Source organism: Chelon labrosus (assembly GCF_963514085.1).
Source record: "Chelon labrosus genome assembly, chromosome: 16".
Taxonomy (NCBI): domain Eukaryota; kingdom Metazoa; phylum Chordata; class Actinopteri; order Mugiliformes; family Mugilidae; genus Chelon; species Chelon labrosus.
The window spans coordinates 16,513,694-16,541,491 of record NC_140349.1 but is presented as its reverse complement, the minus strand read 5'-3'; the positions used below and the strand labels follow the sequence as shown (position 1 = coordinate 16,541,491).

The window sequence follows — 27,798 nt, the reverse complement described above, 5'->3', positions numbered from 1 at the left end:
GCCTAATTCAAAATTAGTCCCAACTCTACGGATAAAACGGTTTATATTTAATATCATTTATCATTCATAACAAGACAGCTGAACGATGTTAACGTTCCTATAAACTATTCCCGAGACATTCCCTGCGAAAAAAAAAAATAATAATTACAGGAAAAAATATAATTTGATACTCTAGTCCTCGGCAACATTATTTTTGAAACATTTGCTTTTGTGCTGTTGAGCTCAGACTGTCTTGAGGCTAAAGGATGCAACGTATAAAACGCCTTTTTTGCCATGTCATTTTGCCAAAGGCGAACTCTCCCTACAGTTAAAAAGACTTTATTACCACTAACCCCCATGGCTTTGTTACTTTGTCTTTGTTGATGGGTATCACCAGCCCTATACTTTTAAACTTGATTTGCCACCTTAAGGCCATCTTTCTACCGTAAAGTACTAGTTCAGTGTGTTTGTAACGAAAATGCGTATTTTTCTTTTATTTTTGCACTTGCATCGCTATAACTTAAGTTGGTATCATTTCAGAGGCTTGAGTTTTTTATAACTTTTATGCTTCTCACTGTGTTGCTGAGCTTTGTGGTAAAATTTGATTTGTATGTAGGGGAAGGGAAGTCGGTGCTTTACACTTAAATGGAGAAAGTCTACAGTGGGGTAAATGTTTTAGAAATGTGTTTACACCATGCAGTCATGACCTGCGTCCTTTAAAAATATAATTATACATTTTAAAACTTTGAATCCTGTTGGACCTCACCCCTTCTACAAGGTGGTGCATTAAGACGAGGTAAAGGAACACACTGATTGCTGTGCTGTCTTCTTTCTCTGCCATGATGGATATCGTTCCGGGTGCTACGTAGCCTCAGAGTGGGAGGGTCTGCCCTTATTCCGGCATTTCCATTGGTTTTACCATTCGCTCGGCAGAGAGGGGGGTGCCTCTAATCATATCCAGCATGTTTTGTACAAGAAATGTCAGCCAGAAAGGGCTATCTTCTCCCTTCGCCAAAATACACCACAATAATGTCATGTTCGGACAGCCCGTCAGGAAATGCGTTTTTAGTGGATTCTCTGATCAGTGGCCGCGCCGAGAGTGGTGGAGGTCACTACACTGGGAGCGCGGTGTGCGTGCCTCACAGCACCGCTACAGAAGTGCCTTACGGACTACACAACTATGGATACTTCCCAGGTGTGGGTAAGCGGCCCGAAGTGGGTCCCCAAAACATGGTTTCTGCCTCAGGAGCGTACATGTCCAGCATGGAAATGTGGATGGACGCACAGAGGTCATGTCGAATGGACCAAGAGCACCCGGTGGGTCCCCAGGTCGCGCCCTGCTCGTTCCCGCAGAATATTAAGGAAGAGAGCACCTATTGCCTGTACGAGCAGCCGAAATGCCCAAAAGCCTCCACCGCCGAAGATCTTACATATTCAAGGTTAACTGCAGCCGGCCTAGGGTCGAGTTCTTGTACAGTTACCGATGGTGGCGGCGGGGGCTCAGTGCCTGTGCCGGGCTACTTCCGCTTGTCTCAGACGCACGCACATTCTCATAAACTTTACAACACCAACGGCCCCCAGCCGAACCCTTCCCATTCTCATTTTGGCCTACACCCCACTGCTCCCGCTCGCTTCCATACGCCACCAACCTCGACTTCTGCTCCAGCCACGGCACAAGAAGGGACACCTCGGAACACCGAGGAACCCGTGTCTTCGAGAAACGCAGACCTGCAGCCTCACGCTGCATCGGGGACCGAGGAGACACGGGACTCTTCGGATGGAGAAGCCTCCTCAACTGAAGAAACAGAAGAGAATGACAAGAACAGGCCGGCGAAGACAAATAAAGGTAATCAGTTCATCTTAGGTGTGGTCTTGCACTGTTGTTTTGTTAGCATGCAGGTAGTGTGACACTTTTTAATGACACCTGTCAAGTTTTGTTTTACTGGTTAGGCTGCAGTGACAACTCAAGACACAGATACTGTATGTAAACATGGTATTTACATATCATTTCCTTCTCTAACTGTACTAAGTTTTTATGGTCGGACCGCATTAAAATGTGTATTCATGCATGAATACGCCCAGAAGTATAAAGCGTAAAATCTGAAAACAACTAGCCCTTGATTTGGTGTATTTATTTATAGTCTATCATGTGCTATAACATTGAGGACTTAATTTTAAATATGTATAATTCATAACAAATACCTATAGCCTTTGCCAATGTATCATTTTGCTGCTGCGTAAATAGTGCATGGATCCACATGTTGTAGTGTAGGTCTATTTTGTGCAATAATGTTCCCATAATTTTACGCCACCTCTGATGCTAAAAAAAAGTTTGTTTCACTGTACTATTGGTAGAAATGCTATATGCAGTGTAATAATACAGGCCTGGTGAGTCTAAAAATAAACTATAGTTTACGCATGACACACACGCGTGCAGACATTCACACACAGTGTAAGTCACTATTTAGCCTGTAAAATAGTAAACAAACATATAATACGCGGTTCATAACACTTCTGTCCTCATATGCATGTATTAAAATATTTAATGTACAGCAAATGTCCAACAAAGACATTTGTATTATTACAAGTGTTTATTACTACAATAGGCCTATGGTAAATCTATATATTCATACTTTGCTTATACACCACGCCACATGCCTATAGGAGAAGTTGGCACGCACATCAGTAAATATATCTGCTTAGACCTAGGCTACATTTTAACATGTTATAAATTAAAACGGAATAAAAGTTGGTATAATGCTTGCCGCGGTGGGGACTGCTAGTATGTGCGTAATGCAACACTCCAAGATGATCTCTCTTTTTTTTATTCTCTATCTCACACACAATACAGTTCCTCACGTTGCAGTGCGTAAAACCGTTTATCTGCCATTTTCTTTAGGAGACTCAAAAAGTGAGAATACGGCCAACTGGCTGACAGCAAAAAGCGGCAGAAAGAAACGCTGTCCATACACCAAGCACCAGACACTGGAGCTGGAGAAGGAGTTCCTCTTCAACATGTACCTGACCCGAGAGCGCCGCCTAGAGATCAGTAAAAGCGTCCACCTGACGGACAGACAGGTTAAAATCTGGTTCCAGAACCGCAGGATGAAACTGAAGAAAATGACGCGGGAGAACAGGATCCGGGAGCTCACCTCTAACTACGGATTTTCGTGATGAACGAGTTGATCACGCTGAAACGGAGGGAAATAGGTGAAATCAGTGACACCCGCCCTAATACACCCCCAACCTTCCCTCACCACTTTGTCCACACAATGACTCATTTCACTGTGGGGTGCAAGTTCCTTTAATTTCCAGACACGCGTAATGTCAGTGCATCGTCCTCTGTGAGCTACTGAGAAAAGAAAATGAAAATAACAGACTGTTATTGGTTCTATTTGAATATTTCCTGATGTTGTGATTTTGTATCGTTGGTCCGTTGCTGTCACCTCTCTCGTATGACTGGATAGTGTCGTCAGTACAGTTTAAAAAAACAAACAAACAAAAAAACAAACACACCCTTTGCTCTGAAATTTGTCCACTTTTGCCTCCCCGCAGGAGAAAACATTTGACCTAAATTTAGACAAACATGACTCTATATTATTTTAATTGGAATTGCATGGTATAACGTTTTCTACCTTTTTAGCAAATTTAAAACACTCTGAAATTTAGCGCCCTTATATCACAATGGGGAAAATAATAAACCCCATCACCTTAGATGTAGTCTACCCTTATATAGGTTTAATCTGTGTGTGAGCTAAATGTATAAATTACCTCTTTATTCACGCTGAGGACGTTTAAAGCAGTGTGCAAAGTGAAGGAGGAATATTTTCATTGTATATTTCTTTGTAAATATGACATTGTGATTTGTGTAATGCTTAATAAATTATCAGCTCGCAATGAGGAGTAACTGCTTGTATTTTGTATCCTGGTTATATATTTTTTTAGTTTGCACAGGAAAAAAAAAGTTCTAAATAATCTCCTTCACTGGAGAGTCGCTTAGTTTTTGTGTAGCAGTCGAGAAAAAAGTGCTTCTAAGAGGAAATGTACCGGCCATCGGAAATAATTAAGATATTAGGCTATAAGCCGAGCTGCATGGCCAGCCGGCTATTGTAGAGTTTTATGACTGGCTGGTATATGAGGTTTCTCCCTCTCCTCTAAGAGCAGCTTCAGTCGTGAGAGAGCCTTTCGCACGGAGAGGAGGCCCGGCTCACAGCTAGAAATCTGAACTGTACAGAAACACTGAGGATAAGATTATTTTCTGATTTAGTCTGGAAATACTGGGATTAACGTTTCGAGGATCGGGTAAGTCCCTCCATCTCAGAGAATTTGTCCATTTTGCGCCTTGTTGCAGCGACTTCTTTATAGTATGTACAATACAGTTGTACTTTCTCAATACAGACGATTTTGGGGACACATGATGACGGAAGCGACGACCACGGTGCATTATGAATTGGCTGATTGTGTTTCACTTGAGGCCCGGATCGACTGTCGAGTGGTTTAGGTAGTTTCATGTTGTTGGGGTCCATTTCAAACTCTGCAACATGAAACTGTCTTAATTGCCCCAGTTCCATACATCGAAACCGAAAGGAAAGCATATCTGGGACATAAAGATTATGAGATTTGTTTTAAATTGTGTAGTGGTGTTTTGGAGCACGTTACAAACCTGTGTAGCGTAGAATTCGGGGAGGATGGCTCACTGTTGTGTATATTCGTAATCTGTGTCCTGAGGTGTTTTCTTTAGATTCATCTGCTTGCTTTTTTTGTTGGTAAAATAAGACCGAAGGGGCATGTGTGCTGAATATCAACGTGATCAAAGCGGGGCTGCAGTATGCGTCGTGGACTTGGGGATTAAGTGTAAAGCCGTGAGTGTTTTCCGTGTGTAGTAGTGACGCAGACACGCCAGACAAGGCCTCGGTTACGACCACTGCAGTGGAGGGGAAGGGGAAGGTGAATGGGGCAACAGCGACCTCCGTGGGCAATGAGACCGGATGCTTCCGCTGCGCAATAGTGGCTCAGACAAAAGGAGGGGAAGGGCTTTATGGCGATATTTAGATCCGCCAGACAGGCTGTTATCTGCAGAGGCAGAAAAGAAGTGAATAGCCCCTGCGGTAAACTGGGTGAAAAAACACCCTGATTTAGGTTTACAGCCTGAGAGCCATTGGCATAGTGGCGTCTTTTCCTGCTCTGAAGGTGTTTGTCTATTCTAAGTTTTAGTGCACAAATAGGCGCACAGCCGCTCCTTTCCCCCCTCGGCTTGTTTGATGTCTGTTGACCAAATAATGTGCAAGCACCAGTTAGGTGATTCCCTGCGACTTGTATGCACACCGTGGACACCTTGTGCTTCTTTTCGTGCTCCTCTTTTAAATGCAGTAGTAACATCAGTGAAATTCCTGCGTATTGAATTGCCTGTGGCCTTGTGGGGGTGTTGGCCAAGCTCTCGGTTTATTTGCTGGCAATAAATGAAATGTATGTGAAAACTCAAGGCTGCTGCTTTGAAACCTGCAACGATGGGCTTATCTGATATAGCCTAATGCACGTTTATATGCACACAGCCACCCCCTTTTAGTCGACCTTAGAGTTTAAGTTCTGCTTTCCCTGTAGTCTGCACACAGTCTAAATAGTAAATATTCAGTTTAAATTCTTTTGCCTGAAGTATCCTCTACACTATATTTTCTGCTAAATGTATTTATGCTATATTTCTTACATTTTCCATTGAATGTAATAACACATATGTATCTGTATCTTTTGCATATATTTGATGTTACTCCGAATTAGCGGATTTATTTATTTGTGTCTCTTTGCGTGTTTATGTCATTTATTTATCACAGTTTGTAATCTAAACCACTTCCAATTGCAGTACAATTTAAATGTGCTGTTGTCTCCTGGTGTTAGCCACTCCCCGCACCGTTTAATTTTAAAAGGAGGAAACCGCAAACACCACATTACGCTTATTTTTAGCTCTATTTGAGTGTAACGTTACACCGAAGCCGAACCCTGGCTGCAAGCTGGCGTTAGTTCATTTGTTAATGGCAGTGAGGATACCAACATATAGGCCAATACAAGTGATAACGGCGGTGTAAACGGGAAAGTTAAGCAATGCCAAATCCGTCATTATTCAGTTATTTACTAGATTTTATCCAAATTAAGCGGTTGAATTCAGTGGATCAAAACAGATTTTTTGCGTTACATTTTTTTTTTTTTTTTTAGTTTTATAATTTGTAACTCACATATACATTTATATGACACACACTATATGCAGTTCATTTTATTTGATATGTAGCGTTAAAATTTATAGTGTTTTTATTATATCAATGGTAAAAAAAATTAAATAAAAATAAAAAAATGTCAAAGCATCTAACAATACTCGAAAAGCTTCTCCCTTTTTTCGTTTTGTCAATCCGGTTGAAATTTTGAAAATAAAATATTTTGAATTACACTGACAAAATCTCACGTTTATTTATTTCCTTTCTCATCCTTTCTTATATTTACAAAAAACTATATTTTTCATTAAAAGAAATTAAGCATAGTCCTGCATTATTGTGTTTCTTGTAAAACGATATCTCGTAATGTGAATTATTAGACAAATAAATGGCCACAACAAATACAGGGGCATGAATATCCTTGTCTCAGTCGGGAAGGATTTATACTGCAAATATTTTCCTTAAAGGTTTTGCGTTCTTTTTAAGTCAACACACTCACGCGTACCACCATCTTGTCTAAACTGAAAACTATTTCAGCTTGATATTAGACATGACGTGCATAGCCTGCGTTGGTGGTGTATTCTTTAGGCTCTACAGTATATTTAATATTTTAAGCTCTAAAAATGTAAATATGCGGACACTGGAAGAAATCCACAGAAAAAAAGAACAGAATATGAAAATGTGCAATTTGCGCAGTTGTAATGTTTGATGCAGTTCTTGTTTAAATCCTTGAGCTGCAAGGTTTTTGTAATCCGGTGGTGTTTAAAATGTGTTTTGGTGAGAAGCAATGGTAGGGTGCTTACGTGTCCTATAAAGTATCTCGTAAAATAAGGCTTCCAAATACATATTGTAACGTTTTGGATAACCAAGGGGGTATTGTAACAGCAGCAAGTGGCTGTAATACTATAAAAGTTTTTTTTTTTTCATTCATTCACATTTTTCATCTCACAGATAGCACATCTTTCTTATATGTTGATAATTTTTTAAAACTCGAGGTAGTTATAGCAGAGCGGGTGAGTATTTAATGACCACAGGGATTGATTTATCCTTTATTGTTCAGCCTTATGATCACGTGTGTCCGCTGCCCAATGGCATGGCAGCCTGTCTCCCCATTAGTTTCCCACTGTAGTTCTCTGTGGGGCCAAGTTGCTACTTGATTTCTCCACATTGTTATTTTGTGAGGCTGGGTTTACTGCGTGTGTATGTGTGTGTGGTGTGTGTGCGCGCGTTTTACTTTTGCATGTATCTGTTGTATGACTGCGTACATGTGAAAGTATAATTTTTCTGCCATGTCGACATCCGGAACACTGACTAGTTACTACGTCGATTCCCTCATTCTGCCCGAGAGCGAGGAGCTCTCCGTGCCGAGGTACCCCTCCGGTCCTGGGCTCCAGCACGCCAGACAGCCCGCTTCAATCAGCGATCACGGTGAGCTTGGGACTTGCACTTTCCCGGCCAAACCCTCGGTATTCGGGCCGTCATGGAGCCACGTCCCGGCTCAGTTCCCAGGCACCGTCTCCTCTGTATATCACCATCACTACGGCCACCCCCAAGGCCCTGTGGGTGCAGACACAGATGGCCGCTACCAGTCTTGGCTTTTGGAACCCATGTCCGGTTCGCTGCCCATGACCGGATTACCTACGACCCATCACTACGGAATCAAACCGGAGGGATTGGGGACGCGAGCTGACGGCGCGCTGCCCGGATCCCATACGGCGCTGCTGCTCTCCGATTACGCCAACGGCACGGTGGCGACAGTATCACCGGTCGAAAAGGACGAACTATCCGTCCAGGCAGGGGACACGAGCGCAGATGGCGATGAGAAACCTTCCCTGGATCCAAGTAAGTCGCTGCAGAGTCCTTTATGTAAACACTATTATACCACATAAAGCTGTGAGGATTGGGGTGCGCGTCCTAACAGATGCTGCTGTGAACGTGCCATTTCCTTATGGGGGCTGTTTATGTCTCAGCTCATATTGCTGTAGGGTCAGATAACATTTTGCAGGTTTTATAGTGAAAGTGAGCAGAGAGATAGAACAATAGACGTGTGTATCCACTTACATAGTTCGGATAGATTATTTTTTCTTTTTTTTTTCTGAGACAGATTCTGAGTGATATGTTTTTACATTTGGTCAGTCAGAACCGGGACCTCACACCAGTGTCGCACCCCACTCTTTTCAGATAACCCAGTGTCCAACTGGCTCCACGCGAGTGCCACAAGAAAAAAACGCTGCCCGTACACCAAGCATCAGATCCTGGAGCTGGAGAAAGAGTTCCTCTTTAACACCTACCTGACCAGGGACCGTAGGTACGAGGTGGCGAGGCTGCTAAACCTCACAGAGAGACAGGTTAAAATCTGGTTCCAGAACCGCAGGATGAAGATGAAGAAGTTTAACAAAGAAGGCGCACCGAAAGACGAGTGACTGAACCGTAGAAAAGCAGTATTTAGGCTGATAGTGAGCTTTGTGTGCAAAAGCTCTTAACTCTGCTGGACCTTGTTTTTAAACTACGTTGTCTTATTGTTCTATATAACAGCTTTAGGATTATTTGTCTTGTAAAAAAGCATGTTGGGCTTTAGTTTGACTACCTTTTAAATTGCACAATTTTAACAGTGCCCACTCGTTTTTTTATTTGTTCTTTTCTCATGTTTATTTGAATTAATACCTCGTTAAAGTGCATTAGTTGGCCTGGTCCCTGTGCTCGTTTGTGTATGGATGTTTCTAGCTGTGTGTGTTCCGGTTTGTAGCTATATTTGTTGTCTATCTCGGAGTCACCTGAGCGTATAGTTTGTACAATGTATTAATTTTATTGTTGTTTCTCTCTTAGAACTGTGGCTGATGACCATGAGTTTGAATCTAACACTAGAACCGTAGACAAACAGGCTGGTCGCATTTTGGAAAAAAAGGCGCATAATCCTCTTGAAAATTATTAGGAAGTTACAACAACATCTTATAGAAGCTATATTACATGACATGATTGACTACCTATATGTCTTTCAACTACCTGCAATAACCCATATTTCCAATGGCGGATTCTAGATTTGCTTGCATTACTGAACTAGTCTGACTGAATTTCAGGGAATAACGTTTTCAAAGAGCATAATGTTTATTAGTGAGAGAAAATTAAGACACTGTAGGCTACGTATTGAATACCTCGCGGTCTGCTGACCGTCTGACTTTTGGTTCACAAATGTAATTTGTACTTTATTTATTAAATAAAACAAATTATATCTGCGAGTATAAATGCACCTTACATTCTTATTATTTGGCCTCACGTCGACATCTGTTATTTTATTGTATCCTAATTCACTTGCTTCACCTTTACTGGTGCTAATTTGCACCGCAGAAATACAACACACACACACACACACACACACACACACACATACACATACACCACTCACAGGAAAATACTGACAGAATATAAAAAACGGCATTTGCATACCCGAGCAGAAAAAGCAAATTAACAAGTTTTAAAATAAATATTTTTCATTTTGCAATCAATTTGCAGACGCACACTCACAAATGAAAATACACACCTATAGGTGAATGTTTGTTTGTGTGTGTGTGTCTGGATTGGGGACAGAGCTGCGTCTTGGCAGAGGATGTTGTTAGCTGTATACAGCCATAAAAGACAATTACTGCTATAACCTTTTATGGGGTGCAAAGCGCTGCGAGGCGAGAGGACACAAAACAAAAAAAAAGACATCGAGGGCTCCGACAGCTGAAGCCCAAAATAATGCAGCCGATGTGTTGCTGTTCAGCTCGGATGTGACAAGGCCGTTCAGCTTAACCCTCCGCCGTTAGAGCCATCTTGACGCAGGGTTCGACCAATTCACTACACAAACATGGACTTTATTAATACGTTAACACAGAATATAACAGCAAGAGGAATTTATGATCTTGTACACAAACATTGTGGCCTCAAATAGTCTATCAAATACTTATTTGAGACGTTGTATAGATCTTCTATAGCCTCTTCAGTGTAAAACTAGTTCAAGTCTCTGCATGTTGGAGAAAATATTTGGCGTTCAAATTGAAAATGTAAGAAGCAGCAAAACGGATGTGAACCAGCCTTAAAAGCTGCAAAGTCTCCTAATCGATCAAAGACAAGACAATTACAAAGGGTAATTAAGCTCCCATTAAGGACTGCACAGAAATGGATAGATGTCTGTAGTTAGAGGGTAAAACGGACTTTAGTCCAACTAGAGCGCTGTTGTGACGCGTTAGGTGGACGCAGATGGACCCAAACTTCAAAGACTCGGCCAGAGACAGTGCAATAAAACGCCTGGTCTGCTATACTGTCTGGCATTCCAGTTGTAATGGTTTTATGGCCGTCCAGACACAATTAGGCCGTTTCCAGAATGGCACCCATTTGTTTTTTCTTCTCTTTCTGTGTGACTGGGACCTGGACAAAAGGCCGAGCGGAAATGATCAGCTTTATTGGATTCTCCCCGACGGGGACGCGTTGGACTCATGGTCATTTGGAGAGATCCTTTGTTTCTACCTGGGAACCTTCCGCCCTCTGCTCCTTTGCTGGGCCTTTCCTAAAGGATAAGGGGCAATAAAGCCAGAAGCTAGTTTCAAACACACAGTAGTGGGCCTTCAGCGTGTAGCAAAATGCATCTGGACAAGCCTGTTATGACGCCAGAGCTCTACGCAAAAAGACCACTAAAGAAACACAGTGTTACATTTGTACGTCATTTCTTTTTATTCCCCTATTTTTTTATTTTTATTTGATTTTATATATACTCCGGATTGCCGCAGAAAATAAAAGCGCCTGCGCAGTGCAGGCTCTCCACCCTGCAATCCCTACACGCCACCAGAGGGTGGCGACACTGTTCCACAACATCTAACCACTACTTTTAACAGCCTCCCCTAATGAACCTGCACTGGGAAGTGTTGTAACATTTTAAGAGTCCAGGAAAATAATTTCACACCTTTTTACAGTCTCAGTGCAGGAACAGCTTCCTCAGCTGTCGGCTCTGCGGGGAAGAATGAAACGGCCTGCACAATGATGATGCTTAATCTGATTACTGATTTTATTGCCTCAAATTGACAAGATGGCAATTTTTGATATTTTCTTGTGTTATGAGGCACATAATTTTGAACTAAATCACTTTTGTTTAATAGCAGTATTCACACCATTAGGAAATCTGAGCATTTCATTTGTTGATTTAAATGTCCTCTATAGATGATATTTTCCCTCCTGGCAATTTTTTATTGAAGTTTAAACACAATACACTAATTTAAATTCATTGATGCGTACGTGTGTAACAATGTAATAACTATATTATTATAACAATAACAAACATTATTATAATTATTTACATAATAACAGTAATACTAACAACATAATAACAATAGAAATATTTTTCCAACGTAATTCTCACATTTGCTTTTTACAAAACTAGGCTTTATACAAATGTGTTGCTCATTTATTATTATTGTTAATATTGTTATTATTGTACTTAAACGTCCCTTTTAAAGGCAATGCACATCATATTCAACATTATAATATTCAGAGGCCTTTAAACAAATCAATTTGAATCTTTTTTTTGTTGTAATTATTTTTATTACAACTTATTACTATATTGTAGTGTACAATGAGTCATTGTAGATTATAATTATTAACAAGGTTAAATATTCCGCTCCACGAAATAAAACAAACAAATGAGAAAAGAAAAAAGCTTTTTAACTCTGAAGAGTTGGTAAGAAAAGCAACATAAAACCTGAAATTCCGTAAATTATCTCTGGATCGCTGGGATTGTGTGAATTTTTGTCGTTTGTGTTTATATGTGTGTATGTGTTTATGTGTGCGAAGTGTTAATCCGCTTTGCAGTCCTGTGCCATAATGAAATCGACGTCGACGCTGATTGGACGAGAGCGACCAGGCCGGAGTCACATGGGTGAGTTCTTTGGTCCAGAGTTAAAATGGGGTTTGGTGTAAATCTAGGGTGTATTGCTGTCATATATCACACTACCTCGTAAAAACGACACTGAGGATTCTGGGCCAACAAATCAGAGAGAAAAAAATATGAGTTCTTATTATGTGGATGGTCTTCTTAGCAAATCTGCGGCGGGTAGTTCTCTTTTCCCAAATGTGGAGCGAGCTTCTTGCGGTATTGGACCCAGTGGAGACGACCATGGCTCGACACGGACTGCTGCGGCCATCGCGTTTGCGCCGCCTCTCTCTGGAGTTTATGGCGTCAGTAATTTAATGTATCAGAGCCACCCCGCGTTTACCTCGGGCTATGGCCAGGGGCAAGACGCGCACACACTGCATTGCAGTCCGTTTGACCAGAGCCGCCTGTTCAGCGACAGCTGCTGTCATCCGGGGCCGGGACCCCTCACCTCGCCGCCGGACAAACAATACCGGATGTACCCCTGGATGCGAGCATCAGGTATGCGCTATTTCAAAGCCCTTGGGTCAATGCTTTTACAAAACATTGTGATACTAACATTGGCCGTTAGTGATTCAATTAATTTCGTGAAGCCATTGGTGTTGCATTGGAAAGAATCGTAAAACTTTTATTGCGCAACTAATGAGTTCTGCAGCCATAAATTCATTTGGCCAGCGCTTCTGTGTGTTCAGTACGCAGAGACCTTGCCGCTGGGGGTTTTCTCTGCACTCCTATTACTCTTACAGCCTCTTCTCCCCTTTGTGGTTGTAAAAAAAAAAAAAAAGACCGGCCTGTTGTGTAAATCAGTTCTCTTGCACTCTGCAGCTCCTTTTCTAATTGGATCTGCACTGCAGAGGCTCTGTTATTTTCTGAAACTTGGATCAATATGCGCCACAATTACTGGTTATATAAAGAAGTCAGATTGAGGTGGAATACGATGAATCATTGGAATTTTCTTACAGTTTTGAAGGATAGTGTTTGGTGCTGTAATCTAATTACTTATAGCTCCTTCGGTGTGCTGCGCGTAGCTGGCTTTTAATTGAAAAAACATGCAGAGTATCAAAGGAGGTATGAGCCAAACACCCCAGCAGGACTACTTTAAATTGGAGCAGAGAAGTTAAAAAAATAAATAAATAATAAAAGTGTGTCCTGTGAGGGAATGTGTGTGGGCATGGGGTAATGTAAAAGTATGAAGCACAATTAATTGACAATTACAAATAAACCATTGGCACCCAGTGTTTCCTGTTGCAGGTTTTATTGCCAGTAGCTGTTTCAGCAACAATTTAGATAATTGTTTGTACAGTGCCATATTTCATTCACAAACAAATTCATTTTGAAGTTTACAAGGTGCATAATGTTGCGCATCTTATCTTCCACAGATCCACATCGAAAGCGTGGGAGGCAGACTTACTCCCGGTACCAGACCCTGGAGCTGGAGAAGGAGTTCCACTTCAACCGGTACCTGACCCGCAGGCGGAGGATTGAGATAGCCCATTCTCTCTGCCTCTCAGAGAGACAGATCAAAATCTGGTTTCAGAACCGCAGAATGAAATGGAAGAAAGATCACAAGGACGAGTCTGTGTCGAACCCAGGGGAAAAGAACGATGATAATCAGGCCGTGTCTGAGGCCGTGAAAACCGAATCTGGAGACATCCGAAGCGCCGGCGTAGAGTCAGAAACGGCTGTAAAGTAACGAAAGACACGGGCAGAGAATTAAATCAAAGAAACGCATTGTTAAGTTTGGGATGTAACGAATATGTTTTCCCGCACACATCAACATTTAAAAGGGGATTACAAATCTGCATTTCACATTTAAAGCGAAATGCATTAAATGCTCAGTATGAAAAGGGAAACATAAACTACCTATCTAAAGTAGCCTGTTTATTTTTATTATTTGCATTGGTTATACTACTGAGTCAACATTCCTCAAACGAAAAACTACCTAATATTTACCTCTATTTACTTTCAAGCACCGACGTAGGAAATGTAACATAATTTGAAATTTGAAATCCAAATAATCCACCTATTGCAGTAATTGTATTTCCTCCACACAAGGGAACAACCATAAAACGTTTTTGCACATATGTGCCTTATTTCCAATCGGCTAATTCTAAGCAAATTATTTTTATTTATTTTGTTTTATTTTATTTTTTAAGTTAAACTGTTGAACAACGGTGATTTGGATCATTTATCCATGCCTTTGAATTTAAATACTCAATTTATCGGTAAGTATTAAGATTTTCTGCATCCCTGTACTGACGGAAATAAATATTTAGTTGAGAACTGATGAAACCTACCTCAGAATCCCAGAAAGTCAACCTGCTTATTGTACTGTAAACAGAAATAGACTAGTTTAAATGTTTTGAAGACGTAACTGTGTACTTACTGTAAAATGTTGGCATAGAGTTTCAAGCTAAAGATATTAAAATTGTGTCCTATTTGTGAATACCAAGGGGCTAATAAATGCATGCGCTGTTATTTAGAGAGCTTTAGGTTTCGCTAACTTTTAACAGTGTTAAAATTAGTTATTATAATCCACAATGTGCAAATACTGTCATAAATCAAAGTATAATGTGAACAGAGAGCCTAAATATAAAACAATCCCGTATCACTGGGAATGGCCTCAATCTGTAAATGTACATATAATCATTTAATAAAATAGCTGTACTTGTCTATTTGTTTTCATTCAATATTTGCTCACTTAATACTATGTAACCACGACCATCAGTCTTAGCCTGATCACCCTAGGTTGAGTAATAATATCTTCCAGTCACCAGTAAGTGCAGTTCAATATAAGGTTGCATGTAATGAAACATGTTACAGTCCATTATGAGGGTTAAGTAAACACTGAAGTTGGGGAATGTGAGCTATGAGGATGCGAGATGGGACAGGCTGCAGATGAAGCTAAATTACTGTTGAACTCTGCATTCCCTCTTCACTCGGTAAGATGGCGCCTGACGGTGACCTGCCCCCTTCCTTCTCTGCCTCCCTCTCTCTTTCTCTCTCTCTCTCTCTCTCTCTCTCCCCCTCCCCTCCCCTTCTCTCCATCTCTCCCTCCAGCACTGGGGTCATAAATCCGCTGTTGTTTATGAAAATTTACAACATAGCAATACAACTTTACGACGCGGCCGGGCCTCCTATTGGCCGCAGCACGTCACGTGGCAGGGAGCCGTGAACATGAACTTTTTTTATATATATAATTTCCAATAGCGGAATAGAGCAGCCTTTCATTTAACTGTCTCGAGCTTCCACGCGGCTGTTTTCACCAGTGACCCTCTACGTTTTTGTGCCGCTCACGTCTCAACCTTTATGGAGTTTTTGTTCTTGGTCAGGCTCGACGCGCCGGAGCTTTCATTTAAACTGGATTGTTGTGGTGTCCTGACATCTTTTGGCAAGATGAGTGGACGGATCCCCGGTGCGTCACTGACCTCCAGGGAGCCCCTGTTTCCGTCCGGGGACTCAGCTGGAGACTTTTCTCCGTCACTACCCGCCTGCACCTGCACACTCCCTCCCCTTACCTTCTCTATTTACATGCAGAAGCCTTCACAAGGTAAGACAGCTGAAGCTTGTCAGTCTATTCCACGTATTTGTTTTTAACTGATTAGATAAGCATTTCAGACCTACTGTCGTATTTGTTTACTGTTTAAATATTCCGAGGTTGAAATATTGTGATGTAACAGTATAATCACTGTTTTATTGTAGGCCTATTGTATCATTAGAATTGGTTCATGGTAATTCTGATCAGTCTGGGTGGGACAAGGTATTCTTTTCTGCACGCTGGCTTTCTTTTCGTGGCGATCGTCGCGTTTTTGCATGCCGTCTAGACTTTGTTTGTTGTTGGATTTAAATTGGGATGGTCTTTCTCCTGCAAAATTCATTGGGTGGATGGCGGCCAAAGTATGCGCTCTTTGACGCCCTCCTGTGGAGGTACTGGGGGTATTGTGGCTGCAGCTTTGCCTGTTTTGCTGCAAATGTCTGTCTGCAGGCTGGACATGTTGACCTCTTTGTGTTCACACAATTTTCTTTAACGTTATCTCCTTAATATAAGTGTATGCAGGCCTCGACTCTCTGTGCATTCAGTCGATAAAAAGGATCAGTGATCCGAATATATTCAATGTAACCGCTGGATGACCTTTATATTAGACGAAGGGATCTCCCTGTCGGTGAAATTTAAAAACACAAATTGTTTGAACATCGATGTTTCTCGTGGTGTTGCTGAACACAAAGCAAAGCTGATGGACAGCACCGTGTCATTGAGGTGATTTAGTTATAGCCCTGCAAACATCTTAAATGCAAAGTATGAAGGGATTTCATTTGCATTATATCAATTGTACAAAAGTGAATGTGCAGCTAAATGCATCAATTAACCAATGAGGATTTTCCATTTAGCGCATTCAGTGATTTTATATGTGCATAGAAATTATACTTTTACATTCCTTTTCTGGTTTTAGTTTTATTTGGAAAATATTAAACCGGCTAAGATTTATATTGTAGTCCAGTAAAAACAAATGAAAAACAAAAGTAACTGCACTCAAATACGTCCACTTGCATTTGTTTTAGCTTTAATTTTAAATGCACCGTGACCTGGATGACTTCTCCACGAGGCTAGCAACTATATGATTATTACGAGATTTAATTTGTGCAATCCAAGGCTAAAGGGTGCTAGTGTATGAGTGTGCCTGCAGAGTGCACTGCCCTCCCTTTTCTCTGCACCATTGGCCATCTAAGCCCCTCAGCCCCCCCGTTCCGGCCCGACACGTCTGACACCAATGTGCAGCCACTTCTTTCCTTTCTTTTGGTCCTTACTCAGTTCCTGGGTGTGTCCCTGTCTCAACTCTGTGAAATAATTTTCGTGGGAACTTTGTCGCCATTGGCCAACCATAAATCAGCTGCTAGAGCATGACTGTTTGGCCAACACACACTCCGCGTTGGTCTCCTCTTATTACTTCGGGCCCACTGAGGGTGTGCGGGCCCGGTGTTCACCCTTCCTAACACCGTGCCTTCTGGGTGTATGTTACCGCAAAGGGCACACATACCTAGGACAGAATAAATATTCTATGTCAGTGTTCCTGTCAGTAACACAGGAACGGGCTTGTGCTGGGTAAACGGGCTGCTCTGGGGAAATGGCATGTGGAGGAAACCAGAGGACAAAGGTGCCATAAAAATTCCACAAGGAGAAAACCAAACGGAGAGCCCCGAACGCAGCAGCATGCCTTTATTTAGGCGTCACGTCTGTGTGAGACTTTGCTCTGATCTCCTGTTTTTCGTCCATCCTTCTGATCTCTCTCATGACTTGGATAATAACCGATAACTGATTAGCACTTTTGAAAAGGCGCCTTGGTCCGGCTATGATAATATGCGAAACTGTGCCGAGAATTTTGAATGCAGCAACGATTTTAGGACAAATACTTTCGACATACTTTGTTGCTTCTTTGCTCAACAACATATTTTCTGTTTTGAGACTCCAACTGTAGTCGAAAATAATGTTGTTTTTAATTATTATTTTACAAGTCGAACAGAATGGGTATGCATTCACAGGGACGCAACGTCTAAGTAAATACAAATATGGAAAAGTACAGAAAATGTACATATGTACTTTACTGTGTGTGAGTGTTGATTAAATACTGTACTTTTTTCGGGCATTTCTAAAGAACATCGGCTTCATTTTAAACCAGGCATTGCTTCCAATATATCATTTTTCAATAACTTATATTTTCTTTTCTTTCTGATTTCTTCAAATTTCAATCTGACACTGACTAACAATAAAACCCAGCGCTGCTGCGTTTCTTATACACAGAAATAAAATGTTATTACACATCATATACTAATAACATACAAACAAACTAGACTACTAGAAGTGCGACGTTGTTAGACAGACGGTTTAAAAGTCAAAATGACAGAGCAGTCGCCGTTAAAGAAGACCGAAATAACGCCGGCTTGTGCGCAAAAAAAAAGCTTACAATCATCTAAATGATTGTTGTTCTTGCGTCTTTAAATTTTAACCTGCTTATAAACGATATTTGCGAGTTCATATAAAGCCTATATTTATAGTTATTATTTTGCAAAGTGGTAAAAAAAGGGGCCTTGAATGGCAGTCTGCGTAGCATTATTCGATAAAGCGATGTTTGGCTTTTATCTTTCCTTCAGATGTTTATTCATTAGCCTTTTTTTCACACGAGGTCGTTCAGTTATTTTATGATTCTAAGAAAAAGTGTGGAAAAAAAAACACGTCCCCGTTTCCAATGGGTTTTTATTTTATTAACTGCGCACACTATTTCCACTCATCGCCCATCGCAACATGCATAACAGATTCCGATCGAATTATTTCTGTACACTATCATCGCAAAGATTGCATTCTCAGCGTGTCACTTGTTGTATTGTTTAGGAGCCCGTTGGTTTTTGCCGCAATGGTCGTTAACCTCTGAATGACCCCGTGTGGAGCCCACGCCTCAGAAAGCACCGCAGACAGGCAGTGCGACGGTTGCGCCAGAGGATGGCGCACCACGACAATTCAAAACAGCTAAACCACGGCTCCGAGTTTGCCCTAGCCACGAGCGCATGGAGGCGCGCACCCTCCACATCCCACCCAGTATTTCCTGCGTGCACGAGTTTACCTCTGGAGGTCACCAAGCAGGATTTACGACTGGTCAACAAAAGCACGTGATTCTTCGCCGTACCCCATATTTGGGTGCCTACGTAAGAGAGAATCAAGTCCATGTCCCACTCATTTCCATAATTCATCATAAATTGTGCAAGGGTGCTATAGGACGCGCTAAACCATAAGAGCCACAAATCAAGAACACAGGTTTATGCTATTTTACCTCCTAAAATAATAACAAACAACAACAATATCTACAACGAGGAAACTGTCAACAAATGAGCTCCTATTTTGTGAACTCATTCTGCGGTCGCTATCCCAATGGCGCGGACTTCCAGTTACATAATTATGGAGACCATAGTACGGCAAACGAGCAATACAGAGACTCAACAGCCATGCATTCCAGCAGGTATGGGTATGGCTACAACGGGATGGACCTAACAGTCGAGCGGAGCAGTACCGGACACTTTGTGGGCAACGAGCGGACACCGGGTTACTCTCCGAGTCACTCAGCGGCGACAACACCCTCGGTGGAGCCTGTCAGGTACAACCAGTCCGCGAACAGCACCGGGAACTCGTCTCTGTCGCCTCCACCTGAACCTCTACCGTGCTCCTCGGTGGCCAGCTCGTCTCCGGTCACCGAGACACAGCCCCAACACAGAGCCGTGAAAAACTCAATAACGACCCCGTGCTCGAGCTCCAACGGAGGCACGCTGCTGCTCACCCGGGACTGTGTTTCCAAAGCTTCCCCCCTCGAGGACGAGAAGCCTGCGGGAAGCGCACCACCAACTCCTCAAAATGTCACCGACTCAGCACAGCCTCAGATATACCCGTGGATGAGAAAACTACACATAAGTCATGGTAAACTGCTTTGTTTAATGATCTTGTATTGAGTTTGTACCTTGTAAAGAGACCCGGTGCTGTTATTGTTTGATAAAATAGGTGTCTAGCATGTTAAGCTATTTAACTAGTTTTATAACTACCAGCAGAGTAAACCAGTTTTCGCTATAGCCTTTTGCAGTGATTTCTAAAGCACAAGTAAAAGTCCAAAGTGTGCAGTTGGTGCTGTATGCGTCTCTCACCTGTTTGGTATCTTTCTGGTTAGCAGAACTATCAGCGTTGACCAGGTACGGCATAATTCAGCAACATAGCATAAAAGATTAAAATACATTCGATTTTTATTCAGTATATGTGTTTTAAGCTTATTATACTGTGTTTTTGTTGAGAATGGGAAATATTTTAAATGATTTAAATATAATATTACCTTATATCTAGCTGGAATTGGATAAAATAGTTCACTTTACTTTAATTATTGTTGTTTTTAATGATATGTGTTTATTTGGGCACCATCTAAAGCTAAGTCTCGTGTCAGCCTTAAACCTTCTCTTTCTAATTTGCATAGACGTCTAATATCCAAATATCCCGGAAATGTGCTCAAAAAGTTTGGTGCACTATTTGTTTCTTTCTTTACAACTGCTGTGCCTGATTTGTTTCCCCTGCTTTCTGTCCTAGATTTGTCTGGACCAGAGGGAAAGAGAGCCAGAACCGCATACACTCGGTACCAGACCCTGGAGCTGGAGAAGGAGTTCCATTTCAACCGGTACTTGACCCGCAGGCGGAGGATCGAGATAGCCCATGCCCTCTGCCTCTCAGAGAGACAGATCAAAATCTGGTTTCAGAACCGCCGGATGAAATGGAAGAAAGACAACAAGCTGAAAAGCATGAGTATGGCGGCTGCAGGCGGGGGAGTCTACAGGCCTTGATATTCACACCTTTCCTCCTCATACCGAGCACTACAAAAAATAAAAGATTGTCATATCAACTTTTCCTCCTATTCCAAAAGAAGCGCAGAGACTTGGTTGTTGGCGGGACAGGGGACAACCCTATTATATTCTATAATTTTCTTTTTATTCTCACCGTTGTTATGCTTATGTGAGTAAAAAAAAAAGCATTATGTACAGTTATGTCTAGATTTAGAGGAAAAAGATACACATGGAAATAAATGTTTGTTTAAATTATTCCTTGTTCAGACGAAGAAAAATAAAAAATAAAGACGTCAAAGCTTGAAATGCAACCCTGCATATACCGCAAATAAATCCAGTAAATTCTGTGTGATGCACTCAACAATAACAGCATTAATAAATAGAGGGTCGAGGTTGAGCTACATTTGTGTTTAGCCTTCGTTTTCTATGTATGTACTGTATATGTATGTATTTATTTGTTTGATGTATTGTACCAACGTGTCAGATAACTTGCTTCCAGAAGTAGAGCCAGCAGAGTACGTATAAGCTTTGTGTGACTATTGTATGCGTTGTGAACACATGTATGGACAGAGGTGCGGACTCACCCTTTGTGTGTACAGTAGCCGTGCCTTGTATCTTTGTTTTTGCAGGAGCTGCTGTTTGCGTTGCTCACCTGGGCGCAACATCTTAGTAAAAACGTGTTTCGTCTCCGTTTTTCTTTCGCTGTTTTTATGTGGAGGGTCCCACAGTAAATCCCATTGCCTATGTGTATAACTCCATCGTGATAAGCTTTTTGTAAATGTTTTTCAAAGACTGGAAGTCAAAATATGCTATAATAATGATGATGATGAGGATGATGGCCGTGATAATAAACTTTCTACTGGAACGGCAACAATACAGTGAGTGTAAGTTTTTATAAAACATTTAAGATTAATTCGTTTTTTGTGTGTCTGGGCTACTGCGTAAAAGCAACGAGGAAATCTTGAAGTCACTTGTATAGACTATTCAAAATTGGCTAACTTTACTCAGCTTAGATCTCTTTGAATTCAACAGGTCCCCTTGCTCGAAAGCGTCTAGTTTTACTCACCTTGCTCTGGCGCTGGAAGCTTTTTTGGGGGGTCCTTGGCCACTAACAAGCTTCAGGGGCCGGCCGTCCCCTTGCGCAGAGACTCCTGAGCTATTCCTGCAGAATTAGCTCGACTTTTCAAGCTGTAAACTTTATTAAGGCCGATTCTGGCTCTCTGACATTTGGGCGCTAAATGAATGGGGGTTTTGTCTATGAATTAGATCGTAAAAATCATCCGGAGAGCGGCCAGATAGGCTCACTGGCCATAAACGGTCACGTGGTGGCCATTAAAGTAAGTTTTATGGTTTTGGGGAGTTGACAGTATATTGCACATAACATATAATCGCACTGACGGCGAGGCTTCGTCTGACTCTCTCTTTGCAGGCTGTAAGTGTTACTTGACCGGTACAGACCATCTCTGTTGCTCAGTCTGCGTCAGTATGGACCGGACGCTCTCCAGGATGAGGACCGCGTCTCTGGGTAAGTTTCTCCAGACTAGCCGGTAGCCTGAGAACAGTCAGCCTGTGTTAAACAGCGTTATTATTGTATTCGCTCCCTCTATCCGTCCCTATTAGTCCATTACACTAATTTGTCAGTTGTGGAGTGCTGAATACTGGTCTCGGCAGATGTTGCGCAGGGTTGGGTCCGGCTCATGGCTATTTAATTGCTTCCTTCCCCGTGTAACTTGTTTCCCTCCATCTGTGGTGTAAGTCATAATCCATTTTTACATGTTGGATAATTATCTCTGTGTCCATTTCCACCCCCACAAACTTCTAGCTGTTGTCGTTTTATTACATTGGAGAATTCACAGACCGTGAGCCAGAAAGTTTCCAAGGGGCGCGTGGAGTGTGTAGATTTCCTTGATAAAGTTAAGCGCTCACGCAGGCCTACAGATTTACAGCTCGCCTCGTTTGATTGGATTCTCTATGTGCTGATGACTTTTGGAAGTTGTGGGTCTATCCCTGGAAAAAAAAAAAAAAAGTTGCAGCTCGGCTGAGCGCTGCCTGAGCTCCACATGTTGGCACCGCGTATGGATTTTAGGGCAGGCTGTAAACAGTGTCAAGTAAACACAACATGGGAAGAAACAGCAGCAGGGAGACGTTTAAAAGGAATTCCGTTTTGTGTCAACCTAGTCGTTTTGTGTTTAGGGTTGAAAAGTTCAAATGACCTCTCAAAAGTCACTCTCGCTTTGTGGTGACCTCTTGTCCGATCAGAGAAGGGGCGCAACGGTCACCAGTGGACACTGAATTCAGAATACATTAACATAGAACGGGAGGAACAAAAATGAATATTGTTTATTATTTTTTAGGACGAACTGAAACCCTTTTTTTTTCAAATGTTTTTTTTCTTTCAGTCAGTGCGTGATCCGTTCCTAGTCACACATCCGAATCTGCTCCGAAAATGTCTAAAAATGACATTACCTTTTGAGCTTTATGTCAGTTTTGATAGCCAAACACTTTGCAAATAACAGCTGAACTTTCTTAAAATTGTTGCTTGGGCGAATTTGCAAAGGTCACACAGTCCGCCAGCCGCAATAACTTAACTAACTATATTTTCTTTTTGGTGCTGAGCCTTTCGTCATACACTTTAAAATTCTTACAGGTTATTTTTGAACCCTGCGGTGTAAAAACACACATTGGTCGCCATCTGACTTTTTTATTTATTTATTTACTTTTTTATAACTTTTTTTATAACTTCTTAAATATGTTTCCACGAACGCTGGGGTGGAATTTAAAACGGGCACATTTAAGAATGTATTCTGGAAGGATGAAGCGGATTTTTTCATGTATAGGCTATATTTTTTCTTCTTTATCATTTCTTAGAGAACACCAAAAATGTTCTTTTTGCATTAATTAACGCGACATCTGGGTCATTGTAACCGTATTCACTCTCAGATTCATTGCTTAAACCAACTTAACAAAAACACAGTTTAACACTCTTTCCTGTTTGATTTTGGACTCACTCGAAAATAAAACAGGACAGACTGAGAGTGCGGTTATTTGGAAATTAAACCCCTCGATAATATTTCAAAAGGATAAATTTCGACAGGCCCCCATGTGCGGCGTACTGCCAGGCAGAGAGAGAGGGGAGCTGTAGGTTCATCTGGAGGTCAGCCACAGCACCAAGATAAATCTGCATCCTCTCAGAGCCACCAGCAGAGCTCGCTTTAGGCCAAGTTCACTGTCACCCTGCTGTATAGAGAGAGGAAAACCACTCACACACCCACGGTTGTGCGCGCACACACACGCCTTCGCGTTAATGGCACGTTTGCTTGGCGTTGCCCATAAGCATAATGCGCATAAATGAAGTTACCAAAGGACGAAGAGCCTGTGGTAATATCCTGCACTGGAGGAAAACACAATGTGAAGAGAAAGAGAGAGGGTAAAACTTGGATGTGCTGCCTTCAACAAATACTTTGGCAGTTTTGTTTGCTCAAACGCTAATGAATTATTTGCATATTTTACAGCCCTATTAGTCTTGAGTGTGAGCCTGTTGGACTTATCTCGTCATTCTGTCGTTCTGTCACAAAGCCACAATTGCATTTTAGATCTTGTGCTGGCATCCTTTATGAAATTTGTGAAAACGATCTTTGTGAGGGCAAGAGATGTACACATTGTTAAAATCAGCTTTTCGTTTCGAGGGTGGGGGGCAGATATCTCACTGACTGATGAGATGGAGATAGCTGCAGAAGAAGAGGAAAAATTGGGGTCAAAAGTTTACGCGCTGAACAAGTCTCCGTCATCTGTTCACTCGGAGCTTGATGCCAGCCTTATAATAGCGATCTTGACTCTCCACACAAAAGACAGAATAGCTTTGCATTACATATGTTGCACGGTGCACTCCAGGTGAACCCTGGAAGCGCAGTGACCTCGCGTTTGGGACCGGGGGAGGGGACCCCCCACCCGTCCCCAGCAACAAGATTGAGTGGCTGGCGTTTTATTAGGGCGGTTGATTGGTGAATTTCCTTTGAATAAATTGCATTTGATATGTTTAGGGACCAGGGCAAAATTTGCATTTTGAGGATTGATATTCTCGACCCGGTCACAGGGTAATGGGAAGGCCCACAGCCCCCAAAATGAGCCCCCGGATCCCTTAAAAAACATTTAGCTCCTCTCTTCCTGATCAGCTGAATAGAATCCTTTTATGAAAACAGAAATGGCACAGATGTTTTTGGGACTCGTAAAGAAACCTTTTTCTTTCTTTTTTTAATGTTTTGCGCCAATATATTCCATCTGTGTTTTATTTTTCACATGACATATTTATTTAAACCTTTTCTATATATATTATTATAGCAAGTTATAACACCAAACGTTTGGTAAAAGCACAACGGAAAAAATGGGATTAGACGGACCAACTAAACAAAGACGAAACTCATTTAGTCAAAATTTTGATTTAAAAAAAAAAATAGCTTAATCGCTATTTTAACTAATCGTAAAGCGTCTTACATTCAGTTGCAAACGCAACACACAAGATTAAAACACGTTTTTTTTTTTTTTTTTTTTTTTTTTAAGTAACATAAAAACGGAATTATAAAACTGCTTTTCTCGACAAAGGGCAATTAAAATCAAATCAGAACAAAATGTCATTTTCGATTCTAGAAACTTTATATGGCAGTCTTAACATAAATTTATAATAAATATATATATATATATATATATATATATATATATATATATATATATATATATATATATATATATATATATATAAAATAAAATAAGCACGATTTGGAAAATGTCGAAAATCGAGGTTAACGTCTCCGTGCAAACTCTACATATTTGTACATATTCTAATTTGTTTTTTAGTGATTGCAGAGCACACACCACATGTAGTCTACATTTCTGGACTGTGTAAACAATGGACGCTTTAAAATGTCCAAAAATAATAAAAAATAAACTGAAGTTGTATTATTTGTTTAAACATAAGTTTGTTTTATTAGCCCCCATTGAAAAGTTAGGGGTCGTCAATGAACTCATTTGTTCACACTGCATGAAGTGTGTTATCATACATGTTGAAATCTTAACATACTTAACATTAACGATTTTTCAGTGACTTCAGTTCTTTTTACATTTTGAAATATTCTTGCGCGTCTTGTTGCGTAGCCTCGCTCTGGATTGCACTGTCTTGCCAATGTTGCTTTTACTGACTTGTTTAAACAGATTTCTGGAGCAGTCGATACGCACAGATTCTTTTTGGGTTATGTGAATATTAGTTTGTATAGGTGTTGCCTCAGATCCTCAATTTTTTCTCATTACTGTCAACTACTGTTCGCCCTTTACGCACAAGAAAAGGCAGTATGCCCATGCGCCTTCTAAAGGATGTAACCGCTTTTTTCCCCACCCTTTAACCAACTTTAAGGCTTGGAGATCTCTAAACTATGAATCTAATCAAAATGAACAGCTGTGGACAAAAGCTAGTGACCGCTGCTGTTCTTCTTTTAAACTAATTAAGTTTTCTTTGAGTTTTTTTTTTCTGTATTAACCAAATGGAGTACAAGAAAATCACACATTACACACTGTGAAAGAAAAAATATTTTATTACCAGTGCTTGTCTTAATCAAAACATTTCCATGGAAGCATGAAATGTGTTTTTTAGTCCGGATGAGTGGCACATTTTGAGTGCAGAAAGATTTTCTTTTCTTTTTTTCGCTCCGCCGTCATTCAGGGATCCTTATAGACAGGAGACCTTGTGAGAGCACATCTGCAATCTGTCACCATCGTCGCAGCACTTCTCTGATAATCTAAATTTACAGTAAACTGTCAGCATGATATATATTGGTTAAATAGACCTTCACTTCACAGTATATGCTCTGAAAGCTAACACCCTGCTCTGGCCGTTAGCTTATTTTGATCTAACATAAATCCTGTTCGCATCAGTAAGAGAATGGGTCCTAAAATTGGTGGAAAATCACTTAGTGTGATCTCAACATTGTTACCAAATACAGACCTTTGATCAACTGTTCAAAGGAATGATTATAAGCCCGTGTTATTATATTTTGTCATGGCTTGCATTGACATTTCCAGGTGCTACATTGCATTCAAACTGCATCATCTTGCAGGCCTGCACTAGATAACAGGGATATTACCAGCACTGTTATCTAAAGTCTCTTCTGTTGCTGCACAGAATTGGATTCTTGGGCCTTCCTAATAATAGGTTCAAATAAAGTTATTCACAGCTGAGCATCGACGTATAATCCATAGCAACAAGTAGAATGACCAGGAGCCGTTATTCACGCAAGGGTAACTTACAGTAAGTGGATAATAGCCGAGATGACCTGGCCCATATTTATACAGGACCTATATGTACTAGAATGGCAGCAGACTGTAAATTTAGATATCATGCGAAGTCGTCTTACCCGCTGACATTATGCTGACATATTGCCTCTCAGGTGGTCTCTTGGTCACAGAGAAACAGCGGATCTTTGGCGCAGAGTACATCAGCTGCCATTTACAATGAGTTAGGTGCAGGAAAGCCTGTGAGATACACAATGTAGCAGCTCTGCCTGCAGCAACTGTGCTCTAACATGAAAACTGTGGCAGATTTCTGAAGAGGAAAAACGGAGAGTTTTCAGTCGCCAGCACCAACCATTTCAGTGATGGAAAAAAGCACTCTGAAAAATCAAATCAAATCAAATTCATTATTATATCAGGTCAACTGCAGTAGATCGTTGCAGCATTAAGGTCCTCATTTCCCACAGATGTACACTTTGTCTCATAGCAGCTACTTCGACGTGTGAGCGTCTTAAATAGTTTTAGGTCTTTTGCACATTTTTTAAAATCCTTTGGGGACCCTCCTGGGTGCTGACCCGCGCTAACTGCTCCCCCCATCTCCCCAGAGTTGAACAACTGAAGTCCAAGTCCGGGGTGAACCCCAGGTCACTGCGTCTAACAGATATGAAAATGTCGCCTCTTTGGGAAAAAAAGGGCACGCCTTGTTGTTTAACAAAGACTGTCAATGGGCAAGATTAATCAGAAACAAAATGGAAACGGTGTCACTGTGGGGTCAGGCAGGAGTTATCTCTGTTTAGGGGAGCGAATAGAATAGGGGTGACAGGAAAAAAGAAAAAAGGAAAAAGGGAGAGAAAAGAAAGCTTTCAATATTTCCGAAGTTTGGCCTATTGTTTCTTCATGCAGAGGCCTTGTTGACGTGGACAGTGTGGATTAGCTTTGTGAGGAGCTGCTGCATCTTGAAGGGACACAGATACAGTGTGCAACCTCGGACATGGAGAGGAAACAGGACCTGGACGTAAAGGCTGATGGCGAGGAGCACGGTCAGAGACTTTTATATCGTCTGCCTTATAAGCATGTAGA

At 41.3% G+C, this 27,798-nt stretch overlaps 3 protein-coding genes across 6 annotated transcripts; all 3 read left to right on the top strand.

Moving 5' to 3' along the window:
• The first annotated feature begins 838 nt into the window (after window positions 1–838).
• On the top strand, window positions 839–27,739 carry LOC311501668 (homeobox protein Hox-A10-like). 3 transcript variants are annotated; one of them, XR_014699518.1, is made up of 4 exons: window positions 839–1,825; window positions 15,414–15,631; window positions 21,872–21,967; window positions 27,622–27,739. XR_014699518.1 is itself a non-coding variant. In XM_084563631.1 (2 exons), exons 1-2 carry the CDS (start codon window positions 958–960, stop codon window positions 3,151–3,153), a joined length of 1,143 nt encoding a protein of 380 aa, XP_084419757.1. In that variant the 5' UTR covers window positions 839–957; the 3' UTR covers window positions 3,154–6,434. The 3 variants fall into 3 exon arrangements, 1 of the variants encoding a protein (XP_084419757.1); XR_014699519.1 differs by lacking the exon at window positions 21,872–21,967 and having other exon boundaries at window positions 27,622–27,707; XM_084563631.1 differs by lacking the exons at window positions 15,414–15,631; window positions 21,872–21,967; window positions 27,622–27,739 and adding an exon at window positions 2,879–6,434.
• hoxa9a (homeobox A9a) lies at window positions 6,518–14,719 on the top strand. Of its 2 annotated transcripts, none has more exons than XM_084562667.1 (2): window positions 6,518–8,021; window positions 13,461–14,719. In XM_084562667.1, the coding sequence occupies exons 1-2, from the start codon at window positions 7,469–7,471 to the stop codon at window positions 13,772–13,774; spliced, it is 867 nt and encodes a 288-aa protein (XP_084418793.1). In that variant the 5' UTR covers window positions 6,518–7,468; the 3' UTR covers window positions 13,775–14,719. The 2 variants fall into 2 exon arrangements, with proteins under 2 accessions (XP_084418793.1, XP_084418794.1); XM_084562668.1 differs by lacking the exon at window positions 13,461–14,719 and adding an exon at window positions 8,361–9,429.
• Window positions 18,931–20,562, top strand: hoxa5a (homeobox A5a). The gene is made up of 2 exons (XM_084562803.1): window positions 18,931–19,540; window positions 20,192–20,562. The coding sequence occupies exons 1-2, from the start codon at window positions 18,958–18,960 to the stop codon at window positions 20,440–20,442; spliced, it is 834 nt and encodes a 277-aa protein (XP_084418929.1). The 5' UTR covers window positions 18,931–18,957; the 3' UTR covers window positions 20,443–20,562.
• Window positions 27,740–27,798: the final 59 nt, after the last annotated feature.

What these genes read in the sequence shown, in the direction of transcription:
- LOC311501668 (XM_084563631.1), top strand. Translation starts at nt 958, where the DNA reads ATGTCAGCCAGAAAGGGCTATCTTCTCCCTTCGCCAAAATACACCACA. An exon ending in GCCGGCGAAGACAAATAAAG is followed by an intron (nt 1,826 to 2,878) that starts GTAATCAGTTCA and finishes CATTTTCTTTAG; the next exon opens with GAGACTCAAAAAGTGAGAAT.
- hoxa9a (XM_084562667.1), top strand. Translation starts at nt 7,469, where the DNA reads ATGTCGACATCCGGAACACTGACTAGTTACTACGTCGATTCCCTCATT. An exon ending in GAAACCTTCCCTGGATCCAA is followed by an intron (nt 8,022 to 13,460) that starts GTAAGTCGCTGC and finishes TATCTTCCACAG; the next exon opens with ATCCACATCGAAAGCGTGGG.
- hoxa5a (XM_084562803.1), top strand. Translation starts at nt 18,958, where the DNA reads ATGAGCTCCTATTTTGTGAACTCATTCTGCGGTCGCTATCCCAATGGC. An exon ending in AAAACTACACATAAGTCATG is followed by an intron (nt 19,541 to 20,191) that starts GTAAACTGCTTT and finishes TTTCTGTCCTAG; the next exon opens with ATTTGTCTGGACCAGAGGGA.